This window comes from Pseudophryne corroboree, chromosome 11, assembly GCF_028390025.1.
Source record: "Pseudophryne corroboree isolate aPseCor3 chromosome 11, aPseCor3.hap2, whole genome shotgun sequence".
Classification (NCBI taxonomy): Eukaryota; Metazoa; Chordata; class Amphibia; order Anura; family Myobatrachidae; genus Pseudophryne; species Pseudophryne corroboree.
The window spans coordinates 186629836-186655569 of NC_086454.1; the positions used below are offsets into that span (position 1 = coordinate 186629836).

At 46.2% G+C, this 25734-nt stretch overlaps 1 protein-coding gene across 1 annotated transcript in view; it reads left to right on the forward strand.

Moving 5' to 3' along the window:
- Positions 1-25734, forward strand: part of SPTBN2 (spectrin beta, non-erythrocytic 2) — a 421076-nt gene that overhangs the window by 168454 nt on the left and 226888 nt on the right. Inside the window, exon 2 of the mRNA XM_063945149.1 lies at positions 12512-12759. Within this exon, the coding sequence (XP_063801219.1) occupies positions 12600-12759 (160 nt within the window). The 5' untranslated portion in view covers positions 12512-12599. The remainder of the gene's footprint in view (positions 1-12511; positions 12760-25734) is intronic.

Genomic DNA, 25734 nt, shown 5'->3' on the forward strand with positions numbered 1-25734 from the left:
CCAAATAAAAGGGTTATTATTATCCAAATTATTTTTATAGGCTTTGACCTTTGTGTGTGGTTTAGGGGTACACTTTCCTGTTCCACCAATATTTTGCATGTATTACATCTGGGCAAATTCCAGCACATCCCATGTTTTGCATATACAATTAATTTGGTGGTACAGAATTTTTTGAGAAATGACAGGGGCGTGGAGGAGATGCTGTCGGTGGCCCGAAAAATTGCGGGCCACTTTCGACATTCAGCCACTGCGTGCCACTACTAGATGGGCCAGGTGTTTGTGCCTCACACTTGTGTCGCTTAGCTTAGTCATACAGCTACCTCATTGCACCTCTTTTTCTTCTTTGCATGATGTGCTGTTTGGGGCCTATTTTTTAAATCTGCCATCCTGTCTGACACTGCAGTGCCATTCCATTACCAGCAATTGCCTCCAGAAAGTAAACAGGGACCTGTGATGGTGGATTCCAGTGGGGACGAATTAATACTCAGTGAGGAGGATGTACATGGTGAAAGGGGTGAGGAATCGGAGGATGATGATGAGGTGGACATCTTTCCTCTGTAGAGCCAGTTTGTGCAAGGAGAGATTGATTGCTTCTTTTTTGGTGGGGGCCCAAACCAACCAGTCATTTCAGCCACAGTTGTGTGGCAGACCCTGTCGCTGAAATGATTGGTTTGTTAAAGTGTGCATGTCCTGTTTATACAACATAAGGGTGGGTGGGAGGGCCCAAGGACAATTCCATCTTGCACCTCTTTTTCTTCTTTGCATGATGTGCTGTTTGGGGACTAGTTTTTAAATCTGCCATCCTATCTGCCACTGCAGTGCCACTCCTAGATGGGCCAGGTGTTTGTGTCGCTTAGCAAAGTCATCCAGCTACCTCGGTGCAACCTTTTGGCCTAAAAACAATATTGTGAGGTGTGAAGTGATCAAAATAGACTGGAAATTAGTGGAAATGAATGTTATTGAGGTTAATAATACTGTAGGATCAAAATTACCCCCTAATTCTGTGATTTCAGCTGTTTTTCTGTTTTTTCCCCAAAAATTATCCAGATCCAAAATCAAAACCAAAACCCAAAAGGGTGGTTTTGGCCAAACCAATCCAGATCCAAAACACAAGCGAGTATCCAGATCCAAAACCATAACACAAAAGCACATCTCTAATTCTCTAATATATATCAAACAAATAGAAACGATGGCGCTCAGATATCACAATGCACTACCAGTGCATGTAATAAAGACAAAAATGATTTCCATGATGAAGTCTAATGACTGATGAAATGCGTTGGTACTGATGCACCTGAACTTCTTTTATGGACAGATAAGCCTTTTTAATATTTATTTCTTCTACGTTTGAATTTTTACCATTTATTTGGACACTCATGGAAAATCAGCTGTATCCTGTTCCAGATATGAATAGATAAGCTTGTTATACTTTTTTATCCTGTACGCTTGCATTTTCTACATTTGTGTGTTTTATGTGTTGTATTAAATTCTGTGAAAACTTTTAAAAGATCCCTGGCTGTGGATTTTAAATTGTGGGATTTTGCTCATACCCACGGAGTTTTCTATACAACTGGTTCATTTGATTGAAAATTGCGTGAAAACTGTACGCGCTATGTTATCTTGTTTTCATTTCTTTCATGTACCTATATTGGTCCTATGACCGAAGAAAAAGTCTTGTATATACCAGATAAGTAGTGTCCTGTTCCTACTCACACTTTGTGTACACCTTATATAATTTTATTAGGCACTAGCAGGCGCCCTTTTCTCCACTTATTCATATATATATATATATATATAGAATGTGGTTGCGGGCGGCACTCTCGGCGTAAATGAAGACAGACACGTAAGTCTTTCAAGTGATGACTTGAAAGACTTACGTGTCTGTCTTCATTTACGCCGAGAGTGCCGCCCGCAACCACATTCTATACATCAGGATACAGGTGCACTGTATACCTCTGGGAGGGCACCGGCATTTAAACCATCGTTAAATTTATTTAGGGGACTTGGGAGTGCCGTCGACTTTGCTTATCTATATATATATATATATATATATATATATATATATTCATAGGCAAATATTCTTTAGCACTGTATACCTTTTCCCGTCAACCTTTTGACCCTATCGCCCTTTTGACCCTATCGACCATTTGAAGTCGACCTATTGACTATCTTTTTACTGTAGATCTATCAAATGTATACTACCTCTCACTGCATAGATACAAGCTTCTGGTTTTGTTCTGTAAATGTTGGAGATTGCACAGTACTACCTCTGTGCATTGCTACCAGATGCTGGTTTTGTTCTGCATATATCAACAGATGCACAGTGACACTTTTTGTTTATAACTAGATAATATTTCAGTTCTGTATGTTCATTGTATGTCATTTTCCATAACCGTTCTCTTTCTGGATACAATTTATCACCATCCACATCTGAGGATGTGCTGTTAAAAATCAATCAAATCCGTAATGCGATAACTGATATCGCAATTGTATGATTGTATCATGGATGTATCAATCATCGTATGCAGGGACAAAGCTTGCAAGAAAGCTCTCTCCCTTCAATGCCACTCTGTAGCCAAATAGGGGTATTTTTCACAAAAAATACCCCAATTTTTATGTGCTGCACATGCACCACCGTCCGACATCACCAACACTACCACTGCCGCCGATGTCGAACACATAGGGCTGATCATATTACCAGCTCCCCGCACGGCTTTTTCTACCTTGGGGCAGAGAAAGCTATGCAAAAGTACAGGACCTGCAGTAAGCTCTGTGATTACGCCAACTGGAGCTGGCGTGATTATCACAGGGCTCACTGTGGTATTTCGTTTGTATTTTTTTATTTTAGTAAATTTTTCCAGATCGCATTTCCCATTATAAGTAAGGGAAATGCGATCTGGTTGCTGAAAAAAATTTAATTAGAGCGTTTAGAGCAGTTTTTCACAAAACTGCCCCAAAAGCCCTTTAATAACTTCAGGTGATACTGAAAAAAATTTGAAAAAAGTGTGAAAACACCCTTTTTCATATTATATTGGTTAAGAAAAATGTTAATAAATATGCCCATCTATAATTGTTAACGTTTGACTATAAAGGATAAATTACTAAAGCTTCTAAAACAGAGAATTGGTGATGTTGCCCATAGCAACCAATCAGATGCTATCATTTCTCTATTGCCTTTTAGAAAATGAAAGACACCATCTGATTGGTTGCTAAGGGCAACATCACCAATTCTCTGTTTTAAAAGATTTAGTAAATGTACCTCTAATTGTCAGGGACACTTTGCTAAATGGTGGTTCAGCTAAACACATCACATGCAGTGCAAGTGAGCACCATGGTGCAGTCGGAGGCGTATCTACCTATTGGCCAGGATGTCACTCGCCAGGGGCGACAGCTGAGGAGGGGCGCCACCCAACGGTGCCACCCGTAGCCAAGAGGTAGATACACTTTGCATCTTTGTTCCCCCTTTCCCTGGCAGTTCCTCAGCCGCCCGGGCATCAACCACGGCAGGCAGCAGCTGGAGCCACTGTAAGGCGCGGGGGTCCAGCGCCGCACAGCATTACAATAAAGCAAACGCTGCATTAACTACAGCTCCCAGCAGCCCTTGCTGCCGGAGCACACAGAAGCAAGGGCTGCTGGGAGGTGTAGTTTATGCAGCGTTTCTTTATTGTAATGCGGCGCGGTGCTGGACCCCGGCACCTTACAGTGGCCCCAGCTGCTGCCTGCCGTGATTGAGGAACTGCCAGCGGAAGGGGGAACGAAGGTGCTGCCTCTACAACTATAATATACATATATATATATACACATATATATATATATATATATTTATATATATATTTTTATGTGTGTATATATATATACACACACACACACACACACATATATATATATATATACATACAGTGGTGCTCGAAGTGGGCCAGTATACAACGGTATGGAATACTGGCACTTCTTCGAGCACTGAGTCTGAAGACCCCTGCCGCCGCATCAAGCTCTCGCTCCTATGACAGTGGCGCTACTATTTAAAATCTGCCGCGGACCAGCAGCCTATCAGAAGCAACCGTGCGGCCACTCCTGATTCGCTGCCGGTCTGCGGCAGATATGAAATAGTAGCACCGCGGTCATAGGAGCCACAGTGCCGTTGACCACAGCCTCCTCCTCCTTGCACCGCCGCCGCCCTCTGCCTCCTCCTCTGCTACACCGCCGCCGCCCTCAGTCCTTCTCTGCACCTCCGCCTCCTCCACACCATGCCGACCACAGCCTCCTCATCCACCGCACTGCAGACCACAGCATCCTCACCGCTAAATAGGTAAACTTTCCCTGCTGCCTTTCTCTCTTCCTAGTCCCTGCTGTATGCCCTTGCTGTCCCTCTCTCTGTCACTCTCACTGTCCCTATGTCCTTGCTTTCACTCTCCCTGTCCCTATGTCCTTGCTTTCACTTTCCCTGTCCCTTTCCCTATGTCCCTGCTGTCACACTCCCTGAATTTTGTCTCATTCCATGTGGCATAATGTGAATTTCGGCTCATACCGTGTGCTATAATATGAATTTCAGCTCATACCGTGTACTATAATGTGAATTTCGTCTCATTCTATATGCTGTAATGTGAATTTCAGCTCATTCTGTGTGGTATAATGTGAAAGGGGCACCAGTACTAGATAGTATAAGGGGTCCTGCTATTGTGGTGCATAATGTGTATAAAGGGTATATGTTGTGGTAAACTACACTGAAGGTCACGCACCCTTTTAAGTGGCAACGCCCCCTTTTCCAGAGCACGGAGCGCGCATATTTGCAACCTTCACTTTCCCATATCCCCACTTCAAAATTTCCACTTCAACCACTGTATATATACGTGTGTGTGTGTGTGTGTGTGTGTGTGTGTGTGTGTGTGTGTGTGTGTGTGTGTGTGTGTAGGTCCCTCCAATGACCGGCATGAGTGTATAGATACACACACACACATAGTTATACGCACCTTACCTATAACAAATATGGGGGGGAGCTCCAGTCCCTTACTTTGCCAGGGGTGCTCGGACCCCTAGATACACCCCTGGGTGCAGTACAACTGCCAACTGGACATGCTCACTGAAAATTGTCTAGGTGTGTTTGACTAGGTTCTGAGCACCTTACTGTATCGTTCCATTAACTGCTGCTTGTCCAGGATGACCTCTGTGTTGGGCTGTGCCAGAACAATCTGTAGCCAATCAGATCATTGGAATGTTCATACGAGCAGAAGATCAGAGTGCTGATCTTATGGGAGGCTATGACCTGCCAGCCTGGCTGTGTGATTAGAGTTAGGGCAGGGCTGCATGTTACACAGGCTTATCATGATGTGAGGAGAGGTAAGGAGGCAAGCAGGAAGTCACTGATTGAAAGTTAGATAGTGGAAGATGAAGGGTACACCAACAGCACTGACAAGTAATAGAAGGCTCAAGTGAACTGCTGAAGTTATCTGTGGTATCCAACACACCTTTCTATGAAACAAAGTTCATTCATTCAACTTGCCGTGTTAACAATTTGAATAAAATACATAAAATAAGGACACAAACTTCAAACTTCTATTTTATATACAGAGCCGGCCCTAACCAATATGATGCCCTAGGCAAGATTTTGGCTGGTGCCCCCTAGCACAACCGCTGTTTCCACCTCTAACCTTGCACCTCTTTCCCAGCACCATCACCCCTCACCCATAGCAGTCCTTATTTTGGTGTTTGTACCCCTATATTTTAAATAGGAACAGTTCGCACATTTGACGCACAGGCCAAAAAGGGGTGTGTTTTTGCTGGCAAGGGGCATGGCCACACAATAGTAACCCCAATTCCAATTACGCCACACAGTACTGTAACTTTATTCACATTTGATCATGCGATTGTGTCCATAATTCATATTATATCCCACAGTAGTATCACTTTACCTTAAACGTTACTCCTCACAGTAGAGCCCCTTATTCACAATACATCACACTGAATTGCTCTTTATTCACAATAGATGACACAGTAGTGCCCTTTCTATACACAACGCCACATAGTAAGGCACCTTATACACATAATGCCACACATTAGTAATGCATTTATACACATAATTCCACACAGTAATGCCCCTTACACATATGAGACACATTATTAATGTCCTTATAAACATAATGCCCCACCTTACATATTATGACAACCTTTATTAATGCCCTTTTACACATAATGGGGGTCATTCGCTCGTTGCCGATTTTCGCTATACTGCGATTAGTCGCTTACTGCGCATGCGCAAGGTTCGCAGAGCGCATGCGCTTAGTTATTTTACACAAAAGTCAGGTATTTTACTCACGGCATAATGAAGCTTTTTCATCGTTCTGGTTATCGTAGTGTGATTGACAGGAAGTGGGTGTTTTTGGGCGGAAACTGGCCGTTTTCTGGGAGCGTGCAAAAAAACGCTGGCGTTTCTTGGAAAAACGCGGGAGTGTCTGAAGAAACGGGGGAGTGTCTGGGCGAACGCTGGGTGTGTTTGTGACATCAAACCAGGAACGAAACTGACTGAACTGATCGCAATGTAGGAGTAAGTCTGGAGCTACTCAGAAACTGCTAAGTAATTTCTATTCGCAATTCTGTTAATCTTTCATTCGCAATTCTGCTATGCTAAGATACACTCCTACAGGGCGGCGGCTTAGCATGCGCAATGCTGCTAAAAGCAGCTAGCGAGCGAACAACTCGGAATGAGGGCCCATGTCCCTAACACATATGCCGCACATTATTAATGCCCTTATACACATAATGACACACATAGTGCCCCCTACACATTTGCTGCACATTATTAGTGCCCCTATACACATAATGACACACATACAGTAGTACCGTTACACATATGCAGCACATTATTAATGCCCTTATACACATAATGACACACATAGTGCCCCCTACACATTTGCTGCACATTATTAGTGCCCCTATACACATAATGACACACATACAGTAGTACCCTGTTACACATATGCCGCACATTATTAATGCCCTTATACACATCATGACACACATAGTGCCCCTTACACATATGTTGCACATTATTAATGCATTTTTACATGACACACATAATGCTCCTTACACATATTCCAACACTCCTGCACAGCCAACCCACTCACATACACACAGCACTCACATTGCCACTAACACTGTGACCTCTGCCTCTGCTCGGATACAGATGTGTCCTCATAAATCTTGCCTCAATGCTAACGTCGGGCACCTATTTTTATGAAAATGCATCTTATTTGCATTGCTATGTGGCTAGGATGCACAAGCAGCTTCTGCTGATTAAAATGATATGCAGCATGCCTATATACTGTGTGAGACTGTGGCTGTATCTGCATATGAAATGCTACACACAGAATACCACATATCATTTTAATCAGCAGAAGCTGCTGATGCCCCTAGGCATATCAAATGCCCTAGGCAATTGCCTAGTTTGCCTATGCCTATGGCCGACTCTGTTTTTATATATATATATATATATATATATATCCATTTGTTACAGAGGCAGAGATTTTCTACATTTGAAAATATGCCATATTTACTCCTCAGCTTCCGACACCTTTTCTCGTCAAGCAGTGATATTACTGACAAACAATAACATGCTTTTCCAGTTACCTGTCAACCTAACCTACATACTGTATGCTACAACAGAACAGACATAATATTTTTAACTTGAAATACATAGAACTGTTGAAAGTCTTGCTCTGTTTAATGCAGGCTTTAGAACGTCAGCAATGTTAACACATTTTTTGGATTTCTCAGTCATTCACAAAGTGTTGCTTTCAAGCATGACTGGGAATTTTGTAAGATCACCCTGAGATGCCTTAACGATGATGAACTTGAAAACCTATGCCCACTATAGGCATATATATACTGCTGTTACATAGACCAAAACCCTTGACTGATCCAGTATTACCCCAGTTAGTTCTGAAGTTGAATTCATACTGGGGATAAATGATAACACCAAATAGGTTATCAGCCTTATTCACACAGCTGTAAACTCAAATAAGGTTCCAGCTTACTGTGGATGCACAGAAAGCATTTCCTAGGATCACTTGGCACTTCATGCTATACAGCAGAACCTTCAATAATTTTGTTTAAGATGCAATTTTCTCACAGTCTTACAATCCTTATATCCCTTTGCACAAGGGTTTCCTATATCCGTTTGACTAGAGTTTCTTGTATCCTTTTGCGCTAGGCGCTAAGGTTCAGTGAATTACATATTTTGAAAAACGCTCTGCATAATCACTGGCACAAAGCAAGTACCCTGCCTTTGGCCTGCTGTTCCGCTGGTTATCAAGCCCTAGCTAGCAGGGAAGTATCTCTTTACAGACATTAAGGGGATTTCAGTCAGTTTGGTGATTGCAAAATATCTTTATTTCCGATGACAATCTGCTTACTTTATCATCCCCCCAGATATTACTACCAAATATGTAGAAAACACATGGGGAAATTGCTGGCTACAAATTAATTATGCTAGTATATATTATTAACCTTTATGTGTCGCCACAAGGGATCCGCAGCGCCCAATTACAGAGTACATAAATAAGCAAAACAAGAAAACAGACAATACAGGACAAGTACAGGGTATATTAACTTAGCTGCATCAGCAGATATCACTGAAATAAGTATATGGGTGGCAGAAAACCAAGGGATTTCTGAAAGGAGTACGGAGTAGAAGATACTTTAAGCAAGAGAAGGTAAAGCACATGAGGGAAGAGGGCCCTGCTCGTAAGAGCTTACATTCAAAAGGTGAGGGGTAGGCAGATAGGGGTGACACAGATGGGGTAGACAGTGAGCGTGGGACAGAGGTTTAGGATGAGAAGTGGGGCCTTGAAAGCCCGTTTGCAGTTTTGTAGAGAGGTGGAGAGTCTGAGGGGGAGAGGTAGAGAATTCCAGATAAAGGGAGCAGCACAACTTTACCACCTCATCTGGAACTTGAAATCCAAATATAAATTTGCCTGGAAAGCCAATAAAACAAAGTACAGTATTTGGGAGTATTTTTCACTGACAATTATAACTCATGTAATAAGAACTTCCCCCAAACTCTTCTAGCCATAATTACATAATTGTTCTGGTGGCATAAATAAAATGTATCTTGGTTGGGGAGAATTGTGGTGATCAAATAAACCTACTGCCAATACTCTTTTACCTATTCCAAGCATTTAAAGTTAAGATGCCAGAAGCCACTGTGATCCTGCTACATAAATTGTTTGGTAGTACTTTATGTCCTGCAGAATAAAACCCTACGAACAGGCTTTACAAACTAAAGATGACCAATGATGAACAAATAAACTCACCAGTAACCAATCCCAAAAGCGGATCTGTACAAGCTCTTACAAGGCTGATCAGTAATGCCTAGCAGGGCCGGTTCTATGTTTTGTGGCGCCCCGGGCAAAATATGGGGGGCGTGGCTTCAATAGGGGGCGTGGTCAACGCGCTGAAAGAAAAAAGAAAAAGAAAGAAAAAGTATACTTACCATCCCCGTTCCTGATCCAGACCCCCTCCGCCGGCGGCGCCGCTCTTCTGCTCTCCTCTTCGATCTATGGGAGAGACGTTATTACGTCTCTCCCATAGAACAGCATAGACACTAGAGGTCAATTATGACCCCTAGTGTCTGTGCCACTGTGCTGTGCGGTGCGCGATGACGTCATCGCGCATCGCACAGCAAAGGTCCTCTAGACGAAGGGAAACTAGACCGTAGCGTCTAGTTTCCCTTCATGGAGAGGACCTTTGCTGTGCGGTGCGTGATGACGTCATCGCGCACCGCACAACTAAGGTCCTCTCAATGAAGGGAAACTAGACGCTACGCGTCTGGTTCCCTTCCAAGCGGGGGGCACAGCAGGGCACTGCGGGGGGCACAGTGGCGGTTCTTGCCCTGGTGCGGCGCCCTCCGGATGGCGCCAGCGCCCTCCGGAAGGCGGCGCCCCGGGCAAAAGTACCGCTTGCCCGCGGCAAGAACCGCCACTGATGCCTAGCACCCAAAGTCAGAAGAAAGCTAATCAAAATACGCACAGCAGCCTCAGTCTTCCACTGTTCCTGAGTCTGCCACTGTCCACATTCCCGAGAGCCATTGGAACATCAAGATGCTCCATCCTTGCAATTGGTCATCAGCAAAATTTGACACCTAAGCTTCAAGGGTAAAAATTAAAGTCTACATCGAAAATAAATTCTAAACATTCTCCCAAATGCAGAGCCTATGATATATTTTACCCCTCCCATTGTACATTATTCCAAAGACTATTGGACATTGTATTATTATTTATTTATTATCAGTTATTTATATAGCGCACACATTCCGCAACGCTGTACTTTTTTGCCCATTTGCCCATTCACATCAGTCCCTGCCCCAGTGGAGCTTACATTCTATATTCCCTACCACATGTACACAGACACATTCATACTAGTGTTAATTTTGTTGGGAGCCAATTAACCTACCAGTATATTTTTGGATTGTGGGAGGAAACCGGAGTACCCGGAGGAAACCCACACAAGTATGGGGAGAATATACAAACTCCGCACAGTTAGGGCCATGGTGGGAATCGAACCCATGACCTCAGTGCTGTGAGGCAGTAATGCTAACCATTACACCATCCGTACTGCCATTGTATTAAGAGTTTATATTGGTAATCTTGTCATATAGATATTATGATTATGTAGCACAACGCATTCGTAATATTTCATGGTGTCCTCAAGTCCAAACTGGCTCCAACACCAATCCTCACCCCACTTACCCACCTGTTCTCATACACCTCCCCTCCACTCCATAAACATGATTTACATACTCATTAAGCCACTGCCTGGCACTGATACTACATGTAATAATTCTGTAGTTAAAAGGTTCAGAGTATTTGTTTTGCATTCTTCTGCTATATAACCGTTGAAATGCCTCTGAGCAGATACTTGACATGACGTGTATTGCTACTTCAAGGAAGAAAAATAAAGAGGTTAAAAAAATAACATTTTAGGTCAATTAATTTTTCTCTCCATTCTATTAATGTGGAATCTATGTGTAAGTAGATGCAGTGTGTTTAAATAACAACCTTACTGCCTGAAGCCGATGTTCCATGGAACCGAGCGGTTATCAGCCAACTGCACATGTGCTGCATTTGCATTGCTTTTGCGTCGTGGTGCCACTGTGAACCTGCATGCAATGAGGATTCAGTCACAAAATGATTGACAGGAAGTGACCGTTTGGGGAGTCGTTTTAAATACCAAGGCATGTCATGGCCAGTTTCGGGACATATATCTGAGATCAGTTGCGAGCACTAATGTACAAATACATGTGCCTGTGTGACTACTGTCGGGTCCAGCAGTAGTCACGCAGGTGCCATGTTTGTTCCTTGTTCTTACATATAGGCCGGGTATGTGTATACAATTGCAAGTGAATTGCTGTAGTTCCGGTAGGTGTTTCTTTTCATTTCTGGGCGGCAGCTTCTCTTGTTGATAGCAGCAGTTGCGAGGATAAGAACATCACACAAACAATTGCACTTGCGTCTATCTCGAGGTTTAGGCTATGGAAAAGGAGAGTTATGGTTAGGGGGCCAGGGAAGAGGGATGGTAAGTATACTTACCTTTCCCTGTTGTGATTATAACCAACAGGATGCTGCTGTCGGTATTCTGACTACCAGCATACCGAACGCCGGCAAATCAATCCAGATCACTCAGGCAGATGTGGCTACTTGTCACTCAGGCTGGTGCACATTTTCATGCACTCTGAATTTTGTTTCCAGTTATGCACAAACCCACCATTATGGCTGTCAGAATGCCTGTGTGTATGGCTAGGCACCTTAAGACGTAAATATTACCATGTACAGTATATAGGGGGTTCTTTAGAGATTGACGAAGATCTTGATTCCGCAGCAAGATCTGCGTTCAACCACTTACATGCTGGGGGGCCGTCCAGCACAGGGCAAGGTCGCCCAGCATGTGTGCGGTGCAGCCCCGCAATGCGTTCACAAGTTACCCCCATAGTACTTTTTAGAATACATATACAAGAACAGTGCAGTGTTTTACACATTGTGACACCTCACTGCCGGCAACATTAACATAAAGTGGATTTTCAGCATTAAGAAAAAATACTGTATGAGGTTGGAGCTACTTTCTGTGTGCGGAAATAAATACAGATGTCCCCTGTATACAGTGTCAGATGTATGTACACTGCCTCCTATCCATCAGCTGGTGACAGTAGCTGTCCTCATCATCAGTATGCCTTTGTATCCTTCTGAATCCTTGGTGCATGCGCTCCCCACTAAATAGCTCCCAATTTATGTACATGCCGGCAATATGCCCATGGGACCAATTATTCTATGTGAACACCCCATCAGAGGAAATGCTTATATCTCCCAGTCACCCATAGTTCCTCTAGCTTGTGTATGCAGGCCCTGACTCGGGTCTCTCATACAAATGTATAGGTTGAAAATGCCTTTGTAAAAGTGTCTTTAACTCAATGCCAGTACTGTAAATACACTATCACACTAACGCCATATTTCTTATTTCTTTCCAGGTTGATGCATCATTATCATTGATCACAGCCTCCATACTGAGTGGACGGCACACAGTTTGCATTTCCTTTTGATACTGTCACCACAATAATGAGCAGCCCACTATCACCAACGGATTACGATAGCTTAGAGATTCAACAGCAATATAATGATATCAATAATCGCTGGGATCTGGCCAATGATGATGATTGGGACAATGAAAATAGCTCTGCACGTCTGTTTGAGAGATCCAGAATCAAGGCACTTGCAGGTGAGAACAAAATAGTGCATAATTACTATGGTTATGTCTACAGAAACCTAGACTATCATTGTCAACCTGTAACAGTCAGAAATTAGCCAGTCATAGATAGATGCACTGCAATAAAATTACTGTCTGAATATCACAAAATGCAAGATGTGTGTCACTGTGATACTGTACTTATCACAATCCCAAGATGGAAGAGGCATGTTGGACCTTATTTATAGTGAATAGCAAATCCAGCTGAAGTACACAAATTAGCAATGTAAGGACAGTAACTGAGTTGTTACACGCAGGGATAATTCTACCTTCTTTAGCATGTTGCACCACAAATATTGCAATTTAGGGTGGACGCACCCCCTTCAGCACAACTTGGTTTTGCAGAATTGTACCTTGTAGCATTTAACATCAGCAGAATTGGTATTTATTTCACTTATGTACGTTTCTTCTAAACCAAAGGAATTATATGTCTATCCTATTTATTTATAAAACAGGGTGTGACCTGTTGCCCAATACTCAATGTGTGATCATTTCGGGGCTAGATTAACCATTAAGCAAAATAAGCAGTTGCTTAGGGTATCAAGGGCAGGGGGGCACCACAGAAATTTTCCATTGACAGATTCGCCATGAACCATATGGTGCAAAACTGCAAATGATTCAGCTAAAATAAATGAAAAAAATTACATTTTATGTAAATTAATTTTTTTACATTATATATATATATATATATATATATATATATATATATATATATACAGAGAAGTTGAAGTGGCACTCACAGGGAAAAACTTGTTTCCACAAGGTCCCATAACATAGTCAATTTGATATAAAGAAGGCACTCACCAGACTTATAATGAATTGCAAATAAATTTGTTTATCAAACCTCACAGCAGCAGCTTAATCATAGTTGGTCGACGTTTCGGTCCCAAACCGGACCTTTTTCAAAACCAGAATGTGATTCGGATTATTGTACATCCCGGTATTGAAAAAGGTCCGGTTTCGGACCGAAACGTCGACCAACTATGATTAAGCTGCTGATGTGAGGTTTGATAAACAAATTTATTTGCAATTCATTATAAGTCTGGTGAGTGCCTTCTTTATATCAAATTGACTATATATATATATCAGCGGTGGCCAACCTGTGGCTCTTGAGCCGCATGTGGCTCTTTCTTTATTCAAACGTGGCTCCCAACACTCTAAATCATGTGACCACAACAGATACAGAAACCGCTGCACTCCAGCCAGACACGCAGCAGCACTACAGGGACTGAAAACTGAAGGATTCAGATACTAGAGGTGAGACACCCACATGCAAACAGAGGACACATTAGGGACTGCTGCAATGGCACGAGTTGATGGGGGGGCGGGGCTGTAGTGATACATGAGGGTGGGCTAGAGTGACACATGGCAGAGCTGGCTGGAGAGACAAAGGAGGTTCCTGGCAGGAGTGATGTGGGAGGGTGCTAGAAGTAGTGACACATGGGAGATATGGCTGGAGTGACATAGGAGGTTGGTAGCAGGAGTGACACATGGGAGAGCTGTGAAAAAAGAAAGAGTGGGAGCGCAGAATGAATCCAATATATTGTTTTATTTAAAATATTAATATGTCATCCACATAAAAATGCAGTACATGAACTAGCCTAAGAATAAACAATTGATATTATATAAATGTAAACGAGACTGCCATATCTCCTGAACAAATATGAATAAAAAACCTTTAATAAACCCTAGTTAGGGCTGCATTAATGCTTCATGAAAATCAGCCGTGCGTCCACGAGCTGAAATGATTGTAAAAAGGAGACTGATAAAAAGTGCCTCTGTTATAAGTCACTGTCCTCCTTATACACAATAGAATCTCATTGGTAGAGAGTGTCCCAGTACTGGACTTGCGGACAACCGTGCTGTAGTATTATGTGGCAAATGGATAGTGATGGTCAAATTCACTTTGTGGTATATCACCTGATGTAGAAGCCTCTCCGTCAAAGGCGCTGTACTGAGCCGGGTTTGCAGCGGCTCTGTGCAGTGAACGTACAGCTGGTCTCGTCGCCGGTGAACCATCCAGATGAACACGGTTGTTTAATTCTGCTGAAGGATGCTGTACCAGTCTGGATATGCTACAGTGTAAAAAGACTGGAGCAGCAGATTCTCCGGCCGCTGGTGGAAGAATCCGTATTAATTGCGGCTACGGTCCACTCGATGCATGCGGCTCACAGGGTGTCAGGAGAATATAGCAGTCCAAATGAGGTCCTTCAAAGGACCTCATTTGGACTGCTATATTCTCCTGACACCCTGTGAGCCGCATGCATCGAGTGGACCGTAGCCGCAATTAATACGGATTCTTCCACCAGCGGCCGGAGAATCTGCTGCTCCAGTCTTTTTACACTGTAGCATATCCAGACTGGTACAGCATCCTTCAGCAGAATTAAACAACCGTGTTCATCTGGATGGTTCACCGGTGACGAGACCAGCTGTACGTTCACTGCACAGAGCCGCTGCAAACCCGGCTCAGTACAGCGCCTTTGACGGAGAGGCTTCTACATCAGGTGATATACCACAAAGTGAATTTGACCATCACTATCCATTTGCCACATAATACTACAGCACGGTTGTCCGCAAGTCCAGTACTGGGACACTCTCTACCAATGAGATTCTATTGTGTATAAGGAGGACAGTGACTTATAACAGAGGCACTTTTTATCAGTCTCCTTTTTACAATCATTTCAGCTCGTGGACGCACGGCTGATTTTCATGAAGCATTAATGCAGCCCTAACTAGGGTTTATTAAAGGTTTTTTATTCATATTTGTTCAGGAGATATGGCAGTCTCGTTTACATTTATATAATATCAATTGTTTATTCTTAGGCTAGTTCATGTACTGCATTTTTATGTGGATGACATATTAATATTTTAAATAAAACAATATATTGGATTCATTCTGCGCTCCCACTCTTTCTTTTTTCACACTTACTTTGATCCATTGTTGGGGCAGCCCGCCCACAACTGGTGAGCAGCCGTCTGAATCCAACCACATATAGTGTGTGTATTGTAGAGCGCCAATCTTTTGTGTATATACATGGGAGAGCTGGCTGGAGTGACATAGGAGGGTGGTGGCAGGAGTGACACATGGGGGAGCTGGCTGGAGTTATATAGGAGGGTGGTAGCAGGAGTGACACATGGGGGAGCTGGCTGGAGTTATATAGGAGGGTGGTAGCAGGAGTGACACATGGGGGAGCTGGCTGGAGTGACACAGCAGGGTCTTGGCAGTAGTGACACATGGGAGACCTGGCTGGAGTGACACAGGAGGGGGTCCTGGCAGGAGTGACGCGGGAGGGTGCTGGAAGTAGTGACACATGGGAGAGCTGGCTGGAGTGACATAGGAGGGTCCTGGCAGGAGTGATGCCGGAGGGTGCTGGAAGTAGTGACACATGGGAGAGCTAGCAGGATTGACACTGGGGAGCTGGCTGGAGTAACATAGGAGGGTGCTAGCAGGAGTGACACATGGTGGAGCTGGCTGGAGTGACAGGAGGGTGTTGGCTGGAGTGACACATTGGGGAGCTGGCTGAAGTGACACAGCAGGGTCTTGGCAGTAGTGACACATGGGAGAGCTGGCTGGAGTGACACAGGAGGGTGCTAGCAGGAGTGAAACATGGAAGAGCTGGCTGGAGTGACACATGGGGGAGCTGGCTGGAGTGACACATGGGGGAGCTGGCTGGAGTGACACAGCAGGGTCTTGGCAGTAGTGACACATGGGAGACCTGGCTGGAGTGACACAGCAGGATCTTGGCAGTAGTGACACATGGGAGACCTGGCTGGAGTGACACAGCAGGATCTTGGCAGTAGTGACACATGGGAGAGCTGGCTGGATTGACATAGGAGGGTGCTAGCAGGAGTGACACATGGAAGAGCTGGCTGGAGTGACACAGCAGGGTCTTGGCAGTAGTGACACATGGGAGACCTGGCTGGAGTGACACAGCAGGATCTTCGCAGTAGTGACACATGGGAGAGCTGGCTGGAGTGACATAGGAGGGTGCTAGCAGGAGTGAGACATGGGAGAGCTGGCTGGATTGACATAGGAGGGTGCTAGCAGGAGTGACACATGGAAGAGCTGGCTGGAGTGACAGGAGGGTGTTGGCTGGAGTGACACATGGGAGAGCTAGCAGGAGTGACACGGGGGAGCTGGCTTGAGTGACCTATGAGGGTGCTAGCAGTAGTGACACATGGGGGAGCTGGCTGGAGTGACTGGAGGGTGTTGGCTGGAGTGGCTGGAGGGTGTTGGCTGGAGTGACATAGGAGGGTGCTAGCAGGAGTGACACATGGAAGAGCTGGCTGGAGTGACACAGGAGGGTGCTGGCTGGAGTGACATAGGAGTGTGGTAGCAGGAGTGACACATGGGGGAGCTGGCTGGAGTGACACAGGAGGGGGTCCTGGCAGGAGTGACGCGGGAGGGTGCTGGAAGTAGTGACACATGGGAGAGCTGGCTGGAGTGACATAGGAGGGTCCTGGCAGGAGTGATGCCGGAGGGTGCTGGAAGTAGTGACACATGGGAGAGCTAGCAGGATTGACACTGGGGAGCTGGCTGGAGTAACATAGGAGGGTGCTAGCAGGAGTGACACATGGTGGAGCTGGCTGGAGTGACAGGAGGGTGTTGGCTGGAGTGACACATTGGGGAGCTGGCTGAAGTGACACAGCAGGGTCTTGGCAGTAGTGACACATGGGAGAGCTGGCTGGAGTGACACAGGAGGGTGCTAGCAGGAGTGAAACATGGAAGAGCTGGCTGGAGTGACACATGGGGGAGCTGGCTGGAGTGACACATGGGGGAGCTGGCTGGAGTGACACAGCAGGGTCTTGGCAGTAGTGACACATGGGAGACCTGGCTGGAGTGACACAGCAGGATCTTGGCAGTAGTGACACATGGGAGAGCTGGCTGGATTGACATAGGAGGGTGCTAGCAGGAGTGACACATGGAAGAGCTGGCTGGAGTGACACAGCAGGGTCTTGGCAGTAGTGACACATGGGAGACCTGGCTGGAGTGACACAGCAGGATCTTCGCAGTAGTGACACATGGGAGAGCTGGCTGGAGTGACATAGGAGGGTGCTAGCAGGAGTGACACATGGGAGAGCTGGCTGGATTGACATAGGAGGGTGCTAGCAGGAGTGACACATGGAAGAGCTGGCTGGAGTGACAGGAGGGTGTTGGCTGGAGTGACACATGGGAGAGCTAGCAGGAGTGACACGGGGGAGCTGGCTTGAGTGACCTATGAGGGTGCTAGCAGGAGTGACACATGGGGGAGCTGGCTGGAGTGACTGGAGGGTGTTGGCTGGAGTGGCTGGAGGGTGTTGGCTGGAGTGACATAGGAGGGTGCTAGCAGGAGTGACACATGGAAGAGCTGGCTGGAGTGACACATGGGGGAGCTGGCTGGAGTGACACAGCAGGTTCTTGGCAGTAGTGACACATGGGAGAGCTAGCTGGAGTGACACAGCAGGATCTTGGCAGTAGTGACACATGGGAGAGCTGGCTGGATTGACATAGGAGGGTGCTAGCAGGAGTGCCACATGGAAGAGCTGGCTGGAGTGACACAGCAGGGTCTTGGCAGTAGTGACACATGGGAGACCTGGCTGGAGTGACACAGCAGGATCTTGGCAGTAGTGACACATGGGAGAGCTGGCTGAAGTGACATAGGAGGGTGCTAGCAGTAGTGACACATGGGAGAGCTGGCTGGATTGACATAGGAGGGTGCTAGCAGGAGTGACACATGGAAGAGCTGGCTGGAGTGACACAGCAGGGTCTTGGCAGTAGTGACACATGGGAGAGCTGGCTGGAGTGACACAGGAGGGTGCTAGCAGGAGTGACACATGGAAGAGCTGGCTGGAGTGACACATGGGGGAGCTGGCTGGAGTGACACATGGGGGAGCTGGCTGGAGTGACACAGCAGGGTCTTGGCAGTAGTGACACATGGGAGACCTGGCTGGAGTGACACAGCAGGGTCTTGGCAGTAGTGACACATGGGAGAGCTGGCTGGAGTGACACAGGAGGGTGCTAGCAGGAGTGACACATGGAAGAGCTGGCTGGAGTGACACATGGGGGAGCTGGCTGGAGTGACACATGGGGGAGCTGGCTGGAGTAACACAGCAGGGTCTTGGCAGTAGTGACACATGGGAGACCTGGCTGGAGTGACACAGCAGGATCTTGGCAGTAGTGACACATGGGAGAGCTGGCTGGATTGACATAGGAGGGTGCTAGCAGGAGTGACACATGGAAGAGCTGGCTGGAGTGACACAGCAGGGTCTTGGCAGTAGTGACACATGGGAGACCTGGCTGGAGTGACACAGCAGGGTCTTGGCAGTAGTGACACATGGGAGAGCTGGCTGGAGTGACACAGGAGGGTGCTAGCAGGAGTGACACATGGAAGAGCTGGCTGGAGTGACACATGGGGGAGCTGGCTGGAGTGACACATGGGGGAGCTGGCTGGAGTAACACAGCAGGGTCTTGGCAGTAGTGACACATGGGAGACCTGGCTGGAGTGACACAGCAGGATCTTGGCAGTAGTGACACATGGGAGAGCTGGCTGGATTGACATAGGAGGGTGCTAGCAGGAGTGACTCATGGAAGAGCTGGCTGGAGTGACACAGCAGGGTCTTGGCAGTAGTGACACATGGGAGACCTGGCTGGAGTGACACAGCAGGATCTTGGCAGTAGTGACACATGGGAGAGCTGGCTGGAGTGACATAGGAGGGTGCTAGCAGGAGTGATACATGGGAGAGCTGGCTGGATTGACATAGGAGGGTGCTAGCAGGAGTGACACATGGAAGAGCTGGCTGGAGTGACAGGAGGGTGTTGGCTGGAGTGACACATGGGAGAGCTGGCAGGAGTGACACGGGGGAGCTGGCTTGAGTGACCTAGGAGGGTGCTAGCAGGAGTGACACATGGGGGAGCTGGCTGGAGTGACTGGAGGGTGTTGGCTGGAGTGGCTGGAGGGTGTTGGCTGGAGTGACATAGGAGGGTGCTAGCAGGAGTGACACATGGAAGAGCTGGCTGGAGTGACACATGGGGGAGCTGGCTGGAGTGACACAGCAGGGTCTTGGCAGTAGTGACACATGGGAGACCTGGCTGGAGTGACACAGCAGGGTCTTGGCAGTAGTGACACATGGGAGAGCTGGCTGGATTGACATAGGAGGGTGCTAGCAGGAGTGACACATGGAAGAGCTGGCTGGAGTGACAGGAGGGTGTTGGCTGTAGTGACACATGGGAGAGCTAGCAGGAGTGATACGGGGGAGCTGGCTTGAGTGACCTAGGAGGGTGCTAGCAGGAGTGACACATGGGGGAGCTGGCTGGAGTGACTGGAGGGTGTTGGCTGGAGTGACACAGCAGGGTCTTGGCAGTAGTGACACATGGGAGAGCTGGCTGGAGTGACATAGGAAGGTGCTAGCAAGAGTGACACATGGGGGAGCTGGCTGGAGTGACAGGAGGGTATTGGCAGTAGTGACACATGGGAGACCTGGCTGGAGTGACACAGCAGGGTCTTGGCAGTAGTGACACATGGGAGAGCTGGCTGGATTGACATAGGAGGGTGCTAGCAGGAGTGACACATGGAAGAGCTGGCTGGAGTGACAGGAGGGTGTTGGCTGTAGTGACACATGGGAGAGCTAGCAGGAGTGATACGGGGGAGCTGGCTTGAGTGACCTAGGAGGGTGCTAGCAGGAGTGACACATGGGGGAGCTGGCTGGAGTGACTGGAGGGTGTTGGCTGGAGTGACACAGCAGGGTCTTGGCAGTAGTGACACATGGGAGAGCTGGCTGGAGTGACATAGGAAGGTGCTAGCAAGAGTGACACATGGGGGAGCTGGCTGGAGTGACAGGAGGGTATTGGCTGGAGCGACACATGGGGGAGCTGAAGTTTATTATGTGAATCTGGCTTTTTCAATTATTTTTTGTGAAAGTGGCTTTTTCAATGGATCTGGCTTTAAAAAATTTATTTTATGTCGTTCTGGCTTTTTCAATGTATTTTATACCAGGGGTGTGGTCTAGCATGCACAAGGCCACATTCCATTTTTGCATGCGCGTTGTCGGCTCGATGTCGGCTCTTTGACGTACCTAACAAGGTTTTTTGGCTCTTTGTCACTGACTTGGCCACCCCTGATATATATCATAGGGCCTTATTCAGACCTGACCACTGCTGTATCCCACAGGTTAGCTATATCAGCAGTGGCCGCACTGCGCATGGTGGCTTCAGACATTACATCCACATCCCGGAACGATGCGTCCGCAATGTGATTGACAGAGATTGGTGTTCGTTGCAGGGAGCGTATTCAGGGGGGCTGCGTGATATCACACGCAGCCGCTCCGATTAAAAAATGGTGGCGGACCATCTGACAGTGCAGCCAGGCTGTGCTGCCAGGACTAAACCTTAGTTTGATGCATCCACAATGTAATTGCGGACGCATCGTGGGGTGGTGCCACACATGTAGGGCGGCATTGCCCTGTGCTGGGCAGCCCCCAGCATATGAGGAGATGGACACAGATCTTGCCGCGTATGCAGAGATCTGCGTCCATCTCTGAATAAGGTCCATAGTATTAATAGAGGATAATGATATACATTAAAATTGGGAATACAACAAAATTAGAATGTGAATACGAAGTATACAAGCATATGTGTTACATAGGATTCGTATGGGAGATCTGATAAAGACTTTGCAATTAGAAAAAGTAGGAGAAAACTTTGCAGATATAAAGCGGAAGTATACTGATGGTCGCCATGGTGGATCCCAGCTTGCGATGTCGGTCACAGTGCTGGGATCGCAGTTACATCTACGGAGACGTATGCTGCATGTTCCCTACTGCAAATCAGACGGTAATTCAAAGCTACTAACAAACGGCTTTGGATTTCCATTCATCTCTGAATCAAGCCCTTAATCTGGCCCTTGATAATTCTTACAGCGGCAAATTAACAATATATTTGGCCACTCCTGTGTATATGACGACTAAGCAGACAGAAGAAGCTCCAAAGACCAACTCACTGGCGTAACTACAGCCCCCGCTACCATTGCAGTGGCTTGGAGGGGCTGGAGCTGTTAATGCAGATTCCCATGCAGACTAGCTATCCGCATGTAAATCTACTTAAAATGTCCCTCTTAAAATGGCCGCCACCTCAGAGGAGACAGACGCTAGACGTCATACTTGACCTTTAGCGTCTGCCAGGGAACACAGCGCTACAGTGTAACTCGGAAGTGCCAGGAGGGGGCAGGGGTGGCGCTGGGAGATCACTGATCTCCCAGCGCCGCCCTCCCATACACTGTGAACGGGAGCCGTGTCGCCTCGACGCGGCTCCCGTTCACACTAGACAGCTTACCGGGTTGAACATGTGTTCAACCCGGCAAGCTACCCGGGTAGGATTCCCGGATCACTTGATCCGTGAAAAGTGGCAAATCGCATGTGACTCCGATCCGATGCGCGGTCCTGTGCTCATCGGTTTAGAGCCTGTAGATTGCAAGGGCTGCACGATAGATTTCTCGGATCCTGCAGTCTTGGCAGGGATCGCATACGATACATTGTATGCAAAAGGAATGTATGCGATACTGCCGCCCAGGAAGCTGCCAGGCAGTTCAAGGGAGACATATGCGACTTTTCCCCAAGGAGAAGTCGCATTAGTTTATGGGGACCTTAAGACTCAATCCTAGATACCATCCTAATTTAACTGGTATGTATTTTGCTTTAAACTTGTATAATGAACATGTTACTGCTTTGATCTTAATGACACTGAATGTAGTTTAATGATGTCTTCCAGTGAGTACCGTGCAACAGAGCCGGCCCTAACCAATATGATGCCCTAGGCAAGATTTTGGCTGGTGCCCCCTAGCACCACCGCTGGTTCCACCTCTGACCTTGTACCTCTTTCCCAGCACCACCACCCCTCATCCATAGCAGTCCTTATTTTGGTGTTTGTACCCCCTATATTTTAAATAGGAACAGTTCGCACATTTGGCGCAAGGCCCAAAAAGGGGTGTGTTTTTGCTGGCAAGGGGCATGGCCACACAATAGTACCCCAATTCCAATTACGCCACACAGTACTGCAACTTTATTCACATTTGATCATGCGATAGTGTCCATAATTCATATTACATCCCACAGTAGTATCACTTTACCTTATAAACGTTACTGCTCACAGTAGAGCCCCTTATTCACATTACATCACACTGAATTGCTCCTTATTCACATTACACCACACCCTCTTGCTCTTTATTCACATTAGACGACACAGTAGTGCCCTTTCTATACGCAATGCCACATAGTAGAGCACCTTATACACATAATGCCACACAGTAATGCCCCTTACACATATGAGATACATTATTAATGTCCTTATAAACATAATGCATCTTACACATTATGACAACCTTTATTAATGCCCTTTTACACATAATGTCCCTTACACATATGCTGCACATTATTAATGCCCTTATACACATAATGACACACATAGTGCCCCCTACACATTTGCTGCACATTTTTAGTGCCCCTATACACATAATGACACACATACAGTAGTACCCTGTTACACATATGCTGCACATTATTAATGCCCTTATACACATAATGACACACATAGTGCCCCTTACACATATGTTGCACATTATTAATGCATTTTTACATGACACACATAATACTCCTTACACATATTCCGAACACTACTGCACAACCAACCCACTCACATGCACCCCGCACTCACACTTCTACTAACACTGTGACCTCTGCCTCTGCTTGGATACAGATGTGTCCTCCTAAATCTTGCCTCAATGCTAACGATGGGCACATTTTTTTTAATGAAAATGCATCTTATTTGTATTGCTATGTGGCTAGGATGCACAAGCAGCTTCTGCTGATTAAAATGATATGCAGCATGCCTATATACTGTGTGAGACTGTGGCTGTATCTGCATATGAAATGCTACACACAGAATATAGGCATGCCGCATATCATTTTAATCAGCAAAAGCTGCTGATGCCCCTAGGCACATCAAATGCCCTAGGCAATTGCCTAGTTTGCCTATGCCTATGGCCGGCTCTGCCGTGCAATGAGTAACTTGCAATGAGCTGTTAATGGAAGTGAATTAATGGAAGTGGAGAATACAGAGTTAAGCTCACAGTGTAGGACCAAGCTGCACGTGTGCCTCCTGATTTCACAGTTTAATTAAATGTGTTTGCTAAGTATTCCAATAATAGAACTTTTCTTTGTCAAATACCGAAAATGTTTCCATGGATACCCATTCAAATTACACCCTGCTCCTTTGTAAACATCCCCCTCAAAATAATCTTTAACACCTTATTGCCAAAGCACAGTAGTTTTGTTCTGTAAAATAAAGATTAATACATTATATACCACATTAGTTGAAATGTATTAATAGCTTATATTTAAAATGCTAATACATTTTAATAGGTAGTTTTTGTCCAGTGGTTAAGTCATGTTATGTGCAGGTGTGTCTACATACAATGTAATACGGCTATATAACGGTCATTCTTGCAGCAGTCATGTTGTGTAGGTGTCGTATCATCATAATCCATGATCGCTAGTGCCAGTTTTATTTGTATCTTCCATACAGGGGCGAAGCTAAGCTTTCTTTCCCCCAAGGCAACAACTTAGTATGACACCCCCTACACACATACAAACGCCACCTACCTAAACAAGGGTATAATGCTGCAAACATGACTGCCGATATTGACTATATTGTGTCCGGAGGCATGAATCTCTGATATAGTCAATAATATCAACCCTGCCTGCACACACCATTTTTCCTTGCGATGCCAATCCCGCAGGCCCACACATCACCATCGCAAGATGTTTCCACACGGTGCAATATGCACTGTGTTTTCTACCAGTCCATATTGATAGAAATATTGCACCGTATGTAGGCCCCTTAAGAAAGGGTAAATGTATACACGTCACGAAATTCCCCACATGCCCATTACATGCTCCATCAGATCTCTTCTTATATCAAAATAATCAGTACAGCTCTTACCTCACTGATGTGGCCAGTGTCCTGATAGTCTTCACATTCACTCATGATGCTACCGCATCACTGTGGACTGAACTGTTGAAGTGGGGAGGAGAAAAAAATGGAAATAGCCTATGGGGGATATCCTATTATCCCCGGCAAAACATCGGGTGTGAAAAACGTATGTTTTTCGCGATTTTTCCTGATGTTTCACAGGATTTTTTTTTTTTTTTTTTTTAACAGGCTATCCAGATTAATCGCCTGTAAAAAAAAAATGCCTTTTCTCCAGAAAACACACAGGTTCAGTGAAACCTGTGTGTTTTCGGTAGAAACAGCCCCGTTTTCACACGAAAATGGGGCTGTTTCTTAGGGATGAGCGGGTTCGGTTCCTCGGAATCCGAACCCGCCCGAACTTCATGTTTTTTTACACGGGGCCGAGCGACTCGGATCTTCCCGCCTTGCTCGGTTAACCCGAGCGCGCCCGAACGTCATCATCCCGCTGTCGGATTCTCGCGAGGTACGGATTCTATCGCGAGACTCGGATTCTATATAAGGAGCCGCGCGTCGCCGCCATTTTCACACGTGCATTGAGATTCATAGGGAGAGGACGTGGCTGGCGTCCTCTCCGTTTATAGAGAAGAGAGTGAGACAGTAGAGAGAGACACAGTAGTAATTTTGGGGAGCATTAGGAGGAGTACTAGTTACCGTATATACTCGAGTATAAGTCGACCCGAATATAAGCCGAGGCACCTAATTCTACCACAAAAACCTGGGAAAACTTATTGACTCGAGTATAAGCCTAGGGTGGGAAATGCAGCTCTAGCCGTACACAGCCCTCAGTGCCAGATATGCCCTCATAGTGCCAGATATGCCCCCACAGTGCTGCCAGATATGCCCCCACAGTGCTGCCAGATATGCCCCCACAGTGCTGCCAGATATGCCCCCACAGTGCTGCCAGATATGCCCCCACAGTGCTGCCAGTTATGCCCCCACAGTGCTGC